The following is a 10,268-nucleotide window of genomic DNA, read 5'->3' as shown; positions in this document are numbered from 1 at the left end:
GCGCGAGGCAGCCGTGAGGAGATGGCGCATGGTGAGGGGGGAAGTGAGGAGATGGGGCGTGATCCATGAGGAGATGGGGTGTGGGGGCAGCCACGAGGAGCGGGGTGTTGTGAGGCGGGAAGCATGGAGATGGCAGCCGTGAGGAGACGGGGCATCAGGGAGCAGTACGTAAAGTGCCCAAATCAGCCAGTTTCTCTGGGAGAACGCTGGCGCCAGTGAAAGTCCAACCTGTTTGGCCGGGGATGGACATGCCTCGGGACGGAGGTGGTTCCCCGCAGCCCAGCCTGTCACGCTTCAAAGAGGGTCGGTGCAGGTGGGAGCTGAGACGCTGCGAAGACCAAGCTGCCCGGTGCCTGCCAACTTCTGCGTGGGTGGTGGAGGACCATCAACCAAGTCATCCCTGTGGCCTCTAGAGAGGGATTGACCCAGTCTCTCCCCATGGAGTCAGCGATGTCCTGGCTGGCAGAGGCACCGCTTTGCCCTTAGTGCCTGTAACAGAGCAGCCGGCAGCAGCCCCCTTGGCTTCCAGGAGATTCCCCCCAGAGATGAGGACTGTTGGAGTGGGTGTAAAACTCGTGAGCAAAAAGATAGGACGAGGTGGGGGACAGCTGTGGGGCGCAGATCTCCTAGCTCCCTGCTTTCTAAATCTGCCCCAGCTCCTCCTTAAAATGCCCTTTCTGAGCCCCTGGTTTGGGGGATCTGCAGCGTCGGAGCCTGACATGCGGGCAGGATCCAGCTGTGTATTGAATGCCGGGGCTGTGTAGGCTCAGAGGTATTCACACGTGGAAGCGACTGCAGAACCGGCACCTGTGAACCATGGCAGCACCTTGTCTTTGCTGATCCTTTCTTGACTTTGGTGTGAGAGTTCATCCTCAGATAGAAATAGGTCACATTCAGGCTCTGTGTTTGTTTTCCTGATGAAATAAAAGCACAGGAACATTTGCAGTGAGTCCCCCCCAGGTCTGTCAAGCATGCAGAAATGAGGAGAAACCCAGGATAAAGAGGGAGAGGATGAGGTAAAGTTTCCTTTCACACAAGCAGCTTCTGGGCAAAATTTCTAGAGCCAGAGGTTGTACCCATTGCTTCATGCTTAGCAGACACTCATGGACTGTTGGGAGCTTTGTCCCATCTCTTTTTGAACTGGTGTATTCATTTGGTCGCCATAGTTTCCTGAGGCAACGAGTGCCACAACTTTAGGAATGTGTTGTGTGAAAAAATATTTCCTTTTATTTGTTATAAACTTGCTGCTGGGTGATGGCATACAGTACCCTCACTTGTGTGTTCTGAGAAGCGGAGAGAGTTGTTCCCTTTTCACTTTCTCCAGGATACTCATGATTTCATACACCACCATCATCTCCCCATCTTCAGCTTTCTGTCTTCCATGCAGAAGAGCTATAGCTTTAAAACACTGAACTGATTGAAGAACCATATTAACAGCATGTTGGTTTATTATAAATTTTAAAATGATGGCTTCCAATAGGACTCCTTTTAACAAGAAACATGCCATTCAGATTAGACACAATGCATTCTTGTAGCCAGTCAATTATTCAGAATTTTGGAGTGAACAAAACCCTACAGAAATCCACAGAGAAGGATGTTCCATTTTATTTAAAACTTCTTTCCCAAAATTCATAGTCCCTTGGTCTCTGATTTCTGCGTGATGTTCCCAGACTTCACTGCCTGTTGGTGTTTGCGTAGCAGCAGTTGAGACTCGTAGTACTCCGTGTTCCTTTCCATGGAGTTACCTTAATTTGCTTGCTGGGGACCAAGGAACTTCTGGATTTGCAATTAAGTGCCAGATTTCAGCAGGTTACAATATTTCTGCTATTCTGTTTCCCAAAATCTCTTTGCACTGTCAGCTTGTCTTTTATTGAGCATTTATATATAAATAAGTGGTGTAAATGTTATTGTCAAAGGAATATGAAGGCCTGATTCTCTACCTGTTGCAAAAAGAGGCAAAATAAGCCTGGATGCCGTTGCAGAAGAGCCATCAGCTAGGAAAAAAGCGTATTTATTTTTCAGTTAGATTTTGGGGAGAAGCAGCCCAAGTTTTTCTCCTGTCTGGTGCAAACAGATGACATGTAGCTGTATCATTTTAGTAAACAATGCTGGAGGTGCGTTAAGATTTAAATGATATTGAAGATCTGAAAAGGAAAATAATCGTTGCAGAAGTCACTTGTAATGTAAATGCATCATCCTGAAGGGTCCAAAGCCGACACCACTGCAGCTAGCCGCGGCAGGATCTGTGTCGCGGCACTGTTGATTTTAACAAGTGCAGACCTGCTTGACTCTCTTGTCAACTTTTTCTTTGTAAATAGTAACAGTTTGTTTGTTTGTTTTTTGAGGTATTTCCTGGCCTAGGCAGCAGCTAAGTGTTTGTCAAAGATGTAGTGAGATTGTGTTTCATCCGTAAAAAATGTAGGGCCTGATAAGTTATTATGCTACACAGCAAATAGCTTGTAGACAAAGGGCTTTTTTATGGCCAGGAGCCATGGGAGGTGGGGTGGGAGAGGGGGGCGGGCTGCAGTCTTGAAACACCCTGCGTGATACCGATTCCATAGGAAAGGCTGGAAATATGTGAAAACAGAGTGAGTCTGTGTGTAAAGCCTGTACTTTCCGGAAGGGTGTTGTCTCCCCAACCTGTACGTAGAGGCTGACACAGTTTTTAGCTCTGACATTGCAAAGAAGATGAGAGAAAAATACAATGCCAAGCTGTGTTCATATAGGAAACAGAAAATAATTCCAACCATCTTAGCACAGGAGCATTTATAACTTTGGGGAAAAGCCCATGCAGGACATCTGGTCTGTATGCAGAAGGCAACACATGGCCTTGTCACCCAAGCGGGGGGCAGGCAGGGGAAGCCCATCCCTGTGCTGCCAGCAACCAGCCACCGGCTGCATTGATAGCGTTAGAAACTGCTCTCTGAGACACCACGCCGCTGGACAGGGACGTTGTTAGAGTCGCTGGCAGATTTACGGTTGCTTTGTGTGCACATCTGCGTGTGCACAAGAGACATTGGCCCAGTGAACCCAGCTGCCCAGAGAGACCTGGCCATGGAGAATGCTTGTGACCAAGGCACGGAGAGATGCCATGGCAAGACTCCTCCCCAGGGACCCTCTCCAGGTCCTGCACAGGCAGGTTTATGCTCTCTTGAGTGCACAAGAGCTTGTTCACACCACTGTGTCCCCTCACAGTGTCCCCAGCTCAGCTAGACCTTGTGCTTCCAAGCCCAAGCTCGCTCTCTCCAGAAACCCCAGCTCCACACACACGTGAGGGTGGCCGGGACGGACTGTCCCCCGGGCACAGTCTGTGAAAGTCGCACCTGAAGGCTGACTCATACGACCAACCTGTAACTGCCAGAGGTTTTCCAGAGATCTCAATCTATTATTGCCGATTTAACTTTCTTCCTGCTTTACAATCAGTTGGCAATTATTTCGTTCTCACCTGTCTCTGAAAGTGGAATCTGAGCACTGCAGAGATTGTCTCTGCCTCCTTCCCACTGGCAGGCTTGGCCATGCCCGGCAGTTTGTCCATGCTGGCGGGGAGTTCTGCTGAGAGCAACAGAGGAATCGGGTGCCTGTTACCCAGCATGGTTGCCGGAGGCCCACCTTGCTCTCAGATATCTCCGTTATCGCTGATCTCTGGGAACATAATATCCCAACACACCAAGTGCGTGGAAAGGGAAGGATCAACTTTACGCAGTCTATCAGGAGCTGCTTGACTGGTGAGGGAAGGGGCCACACCAGAGCCACGGCAACCATCTGACTTTCGTCGCGGAGTCTGAACTGGTAGATTGGGCTTTGTCTAATATGCAGATGGCAAGTAGGTACTTTGCTCGATGTGGGTATGCTTAATGTGATAGGTGGCACGGTATGCACACAATTCCTGGGAGAATCGCTGTCATTGCTGGGATTTTCAGCAGTCTTGCTGTATCTGATCATCTTTTGCAAAGTGGATAAAGAAATGACGAGAATGGAGATACTACTAGCCAAATACCAAGCTTGAGAGGTGTTACAAGCCTCCTCCCTTTCAGTAGCAGCCCTGCTGTGGGAACTGAGGGTGTGCAGAGAAAATCCATCTGTTATGTGAGGTCGGGAGACGTGGCCAGGGCAGAGGAGGTTATGCAGACAGTTAGCCCCTGCTGATGGTGTCGGGTACTTCGTGCTAGAGAGAAACGGCACTTGATGTGCAAATACTCCCCATGGAGGACTGAAGAAGTAGTCAGAAGATCTTGACCGTAACCTAGGTTTGATCCAGATGCGTGTGAAGGCCTTTGATGCTGGCATATGGTTTACACGGTGTGGGCAGAATTGAAGGAACAAGACATGTATGTGGTAAGAGATGCTGTTTAGAAAGATCAGCTCCTTGCTGCCAGTTTGCAGGACTGGAATAGCCACCTTCTGCACACGAACGGGGACCCTCTGCGTTGGCATGTGGGCTCAGTATAGTTTGGGTTCAGTATGATGTCCCCCAGAGGCAGTGAGCTCCCTGGAAGGTCTCTCTTTACAAGGAGCTTTTACAGCGACGTGCTTGAATAAAATTATGTTTTGCAAAGGGTCCCACAGTGTGCGCATCGGAGCACTGAAATGGCCCCTGCCATGTTCCTCCTCGTGACAGGCTGGAGATGAGGTATGGTGGGGATCTTCCACTGCCCTGCTCTTTTACTCAAGCTCACTGGTTAACCGCAGGATTCAAGTTGTGGATTTCAGTGATCCTTCACCTTGGGGTTAACTGGGTTCTTCCCCAAATGGCTGCATTCCTCTCTTGAGGCCCCTTACAGTTTTCTCTAGTCTTGACTCTCCGCTTCCTTCTCCTTTGCAGGCTTTTCCAGATGGCTTAGAGGCACATTAGAAGGTGAGGTTAGCATAACTCCCAGGCAATGCCCTTTCCAGCCTCCTTGCTTAGAAATGCATTTGTTCTAAAACCTCTGTCAGGCAAAGCCCTCGTGGATGCAGGTCCCTGCAAGCAGAGGGGATGGTGCCATGAGTCGTCTGAAAAGAAATAACATTCCTGAGTTGGGTCTGGCTTTTCTTTGTTTCCTTCTCCAAACACTGGGTTGTGCCCCTCGGTTCAAGATCTCTCGCAGCCCTCCCCCAAAATGTGGGCAAAAGAACAGGAAATGAGAAGCTCCAGTAGTGTCCGCCCTCACAACCTCTTGCAGGGTGCATTTGAATAACCCTGCTCCGCTCAGGCTTCACGTGTGGTAAGAAGCTGTCTGAGCTCCCCAGGAGAGGAAGCCCTGGTATGAGCACATGAAGCGGATTGAGAGAAAAGCAGCAATAAAAATTCTCCTAATAACCCATCCAGATTCTGACAATAAGCTGGTGAAGCTGAGACCATGTGCTTTACTTATGCTTATCAGAGGAGGTCTTGGTTTCTCCTAAATGTGTGTTTGCCTGCTACAGGCTCTTAGCGTGCGTGATTTCCCAAGCAGTTCTCCAGGGAGAGCTGCTTTTCATTGTGGTGCAGTCAAAGGCTGGATGCATACAATGAAAGGCACTGCCGGAATAGCTGTGGGCACTGTGATGAATTCTTTATCTATGAGCATCTTTTCTAAGAGGCACTCACTGAAGCCAAGCTGACTTGTTGCCCACGGTCAGTTCCTAAAATAACTACACCACAGGCTGCGCTGTAGCTGAGCTGCTTCTTCACGTTGTGCTCTGCTTGTATAAAAGGTTTCAGCTCAAGGAACTGAGACCCTTGTGGGTAAAAGCACTGTTCCCTCCACCTTTACCCCACCACCCCCTGCAGTAACTAACCAGTCCGTCCAATGCATGTTACAGCAACTGAAACACCCGAACCTGGTGAATCTGCTGGAAGTGTTCAGGAGGAAGCGGAGGCTGCATCTGGTCTTCGAATACTGCGACCACACAGTTCTCCATGAGCTGGACAAGCACCCCCGAGGGTGAGTGGCCTGTCTCTCACTGGGAGCTTTGGGTAAAGGAGTCAGGGGGTGTCCATGTTGTTGCTGCTCTGCAGAGTTTTCAGAGGAATTTCATTAATTACGGGAGAGGTTTCTCAGCCCAGTACCCTGGACTTGCTCTGTTACTGTGGTTTAGCAATGACGTCCAAAAGAATTGTGTATGAGCCTGCGTGCGCTCCTGCACAGTGCTGCTCACCAAGGAGACTGGAGCGCTGAGCCTGAGCGTTTGGGTGATCTTTGGCTGGCTCGGCAGCAGCAAACCCGAGTGGTTTGGGAGAATCTTGCATCTCACTGCGAAGAGGTTAGGGCTGATGGGCTGGGGGCACGCAGCCCTCCTTCCTGCTGCTCCCCAGGTGTGTTGCACGTCACGGTGGCAGGCTGTGCAAACGCAGGCTGTGGACACTGGGGCAATGTCATTGAGCACCCAAAACATGTACAGGCTGTAGTGAGGTCACTGATGACCCGTGTGACAAACCAGTGACTTCTAGCCCTCTGGCATGCTGCTGTGCTAAGGAGCATGTGTTGGCTGGCAGGAGTCACCAGGAGCTATGCCTGCACCTCCCTGCACAACCTCAGGTCAGATACTCTCTTCTTTAAACAGGCACTTGCACAAAGTGTGAGCTACACGGGCAGAAGGAACATTCTCCAGGAAAGGGTTTGTTCTATTGACACATTATAAATGACACTCCCACTAAATACATTGTCCCTAATTATTCACAGTGACTTGGTGCTGTGGAAATGCTAAGCAGAAGTTCATAAATCATTTTGCAGGCCTGGAGCTAAATGAATTGCCTGCAGGAGACTAATTGGGGGTTGAGTAAACATGAGCCTGTTGTTCTTCTCCCTGATGTGGAGCTCTGGGAGGAGAATGGAGCATGCTGATAGCAAATGGCTTTGCGAGCTGGTGAGCAGCTTTCAACCCAGTTTGAACCTGTTCACCTGGAATCTGAAGAGAGAATGGATAACCCTCTTTGAAGAAAATACTTCACATTTGCTTTCTATTCATCAGAACAACTCCAGTGTGAATGAACATGTAATGCCTGGTTGCATACTTTGCATTTGATCTTTGCTACGGCAGATGGTCAAGTCTTTTGTGGTCAGGATTAAGATGGGTGGGCACATGCCTCTTTGCACCATGTTTCCAGGTCATTTGTCCAACTTCATCCCCTTGTCAGGCTGTCAGTGCGCACTCTTACCATTCTAGGATGTTTCTGCAAGGGAACTTTGGCATTGCAACAGCAGTGTCAGCACAAGACCTTAAGTGCTGACAGCAGAAGGTGCTTTAAAGAAAAAGCCAGGCTTATTGTTTTGGTTTAGTTTTGGGTTGGGTTTTTTTTCTTTATGATGAATCAGAAGCTTTTCAGCATTAAACACATGAAATAAAATTGGATTTGAGCTTGAAAGTGCCAAGACTGTCACCTACGCCTTTCCTTGGGCTGTTGAAGACCATTACAGACAGCCAAGGAAGTTTAAGAACTGTTGCACAGTAACTGAAAGAGAGGAGAGGAGACTGAAAGAGAGGTTTTCTTTCTCTGAAGTGTTTGCCAGCCATTGGAGGGAAGGAGAGGAGACGCAAACCAAAGTAGAGCTTTATACTCTTGTAGGAACATCCTTCCCTGTTCCATTTCGGTCACCTTTCCACTCTGGATAACCAATGACGCGACAGCATTGCAAGTCAGAGCATGCACCTATACCGCAGATACTCCACCACCTCCAACTCTGAGCAGTTGCAGGGGCAGAAATGCCTGCTGGCGTTTCAGGAGGATTGCCAGGAAGCGTGGATGCTAAACACAGCCACAAGACAGGATTTGACGTGGACTTGCACTCACTGATGAATGGTGACCAGTTGGCAAGCCTCATGCTGGTTGTGACTGAGTGGTACCAGACACTCTGGCACGCTCTTAGCTGCCATAAATCCTTGTATCTTGTGGCATTGACTGGATTTGGAAGTGGTGTTGATGTTTTGACACTCCTGTGATGCTTAGAGGATAACCTCACGGTAGAGGATTGCAGGGAGGTGCAGGCAGAGCTCAGCCTCAGCTCTGAAATATGGGAAGAGGTACAAACAGCCTCCACCATTAGCAGCCCAGTGTGCCTGGTTCCCTGCTGTGGAATATCAACAAACTGAGGGTTATTTTGTATTTCTTGTAACTTATAGCAAAAAAAATGCACCTAGTGTTTTTTTCTCTGAGTTTTCTGACTTAGCCCCTGACAGTTTTACTCAGAGATCCCTGTACAATATTAGCACTCAAAGGCCTCCTCTTCCTTTTTCCTGTAATAGTAAAGTTATTTTTAATAACCAAAATAAAAATGTGCGTTTTTAAAACAGGGTGCCGGAGCATCTAGTGAAGAGCATAACCTGGCAGACCCTCCAAGCTGTGAACTTCTGCCATAAACACAATGTAAGTCTCCTGAACAGCACTAACGATTGCTGTAACGTGGCCTTGGAGGACAAGGAGATTCTGTTGCCATTTTCCTGATTTCAAGCCTTTCATGGGACCAAGTCAGATGAAATTTCCTGTTTTCAACAGGAAACATACATGAAATATTAGTGTATACCCATGACAGCTGCATTTACTATCACACAGGTGCCTTGGGTTTGCTGTCAAGGAATGATTTGCATTAATGACCTTAGACAAGCTTCCAGGCTGAACAGGCATCTATATCCTTGTGTGTTCCCTGTGCCATGCTTTGCAACTGGTGTGTAGAAAACTGGCGTTAACATCTAATCAGCTGAGACCTGAGCAAACTGCTCCTGATTTCACAGAAAACCCTTCTGTTGATAGTTACAGGCACTGAATCACGACCCCAGTTAACAGGTTTCAAAAATTAGATACAGTAAACCAGTTTTACAAACCCTTCTCTGCTTTCTGGTGGGAGATGCGAGTTGTGTGCGTGACAGGTATTTTGTAGAAAGCAGTGGGGACGTGTTAAGAAGCAGGGAAGGAAAGGGGCCTTTTGGAGGAGTTCTTTAGGCAGACTTAGCTGTAATTGTCTTTGGTTTTGTGTATCTGCCAATTTTTGAGATTTAAGAGTGGGGCAGGAGATTGCTCTGGAATGGGTGTTTTGTCTTTGCTGGGAGAATTATGTCCAGCTGAGCCACAGGAACTTGGCCATAGGGCTGTGCTGCTTCCAGGATTTGTTGTTTTCCTTCTTTTTTTCTGTTCCCCCTCTCAGTCTGAAGGATTTAATGGAATTTTAAAGCAGAGGGAACAATGAGATGCTGCAGTTTGACCTGCTGTAGATCACAGGTAATGAGGTTTTATGCAGCTGCCCTTTTTGGAACTCCATGACACTGGTTTAACAAGCAGCATTTCAGTCCTCAGGAGGAGACACAATAATTTAGCACCAGCTTAGCTAGGAAAAGACAGAGGTGTTTGTGCTGAGGCAGTAGGAGGGAGGGAGTAGGGAGGGAGTAGGCAGGGGAGGGATGCGAGCTAGACCCTGGTGATTTCAGTAGAGCATGCCTTCCATATATAGGCAGAAGAAATTAAGGTCTCTGCTAGTTTGATCAGCAGAAACTTCTTGCCAAGCCCAAATTCAATTGTGAATTTTCAGCAAGCAAAGTGACCTCCCAAGAATCACAGAACTGCTGATGTTGGAAGGGACCTCTGGAGATCGTCTAGTCCAGGCCTTCCACTCAAGTTGGGTCAGCTAGAGCAGGCCACTCAGAAGCTTTTCCAGTCAGGGTTTGAATATCTCTAAGGATGGAGGCCCCACAGACTCTCTCAGCAACACGTTTGGGTGTTTGGCCATCCTCACAGTAAAAAAAAAAAAAAAAATGCTTGGATTTAAATGGAATTTTCTGTATATTCAATTTGTGCCCATTGCCTCTGGTGCTTTTACTGAACACCACTGAACAAAGCCTGGCTTGGTCTTCTTTTCTTCGGGTATTAATGCACATTGATAGGATCCTCCCTGAGCCTTCTCTTCTCCACGTTGAATGATGGTCCCAGCTCCCTCATCCTCTTCTGTCTGATACCCCAATCCCTTAATCTTTTTAGTGGCCCTTCACTGGAGTCACTCCAGTATGTCCCCACCTTCCTCCTACCAAGGATCCCAAAGATGGACACAGCACTGTGGATGTGTCTCATCTGTGCTGAGTAGAGGGAATACCAGGCATACACTGGCATCTACAAGGATAGATGAAGTCCCACATCTGAGCCATAGTCTTCATCTCATTTGTGAGCCATGCCAGCAAAATCATTTGCTTGTCTGCTAGATTATGAGTAAATACAGTTCATGGGCTTTGTCCAAGAACTGATCCCAGAAGACCTACACACCTCTCATTAGGTGAGAGGTGAGGTATAGGCGGGGAAATTGTCCTGCCCAGCAGGACGGGGC

The 10,268-nt window shown here is 48.2% G+C and overlaps 1 protein-coding gene across 1 annotated transcript in view; it reads left to right on the top strand.

The window, feature by feature from the left end:
• Positions 1 to 4,287: 4,287 nt before the first annotated feature.
• The window catches only part of CDKL1 (cyclin-dependent kinase-like 1 (CDC2-related kinase)), a 12,632-nt gene continuing 6,651 nt past the window's right edge, over positions 4,288 to 10,268 (top strand). The window contains exons 1-3 of the mRNA XM_009893935.1: positions 4,288 to 4,335; positions 5,677 to 5,906; positions 8,254 to 8,326. Coding sequence (XP_009892237.1) covers positions 4,288 to 4,335; positions 5,677 to 5,906; positions 8,254 to 8,326 — 351 coding nt within the window. The remainder of the gene's footprint in view (positions 4,336 to 5,676; positions 5,907 to 8,253; positions 8,327 to 10,268) is intronic.

The sequence above is a fragment of the Charadrius vociferus genome, unplaced genomic scaffold, assembly GCF_000708025.1.
Source record: "Charadrius vociferus isolate BGI_N301 unplaced genomic scaffold, ASM70802v2 scaffold49, whole genome shotgun sequence".
NCBI lineage: Eukaryota > Metazoa > Chordata > Aves > Charadriiformes > Charadriidae > Charadrius > Charadrius vociferus.
The sequence above is the reverse complement of the archived record's forward strand: the minus strand, read 5'-3'. Positions and strand labels throughout refer to the sequence as shown.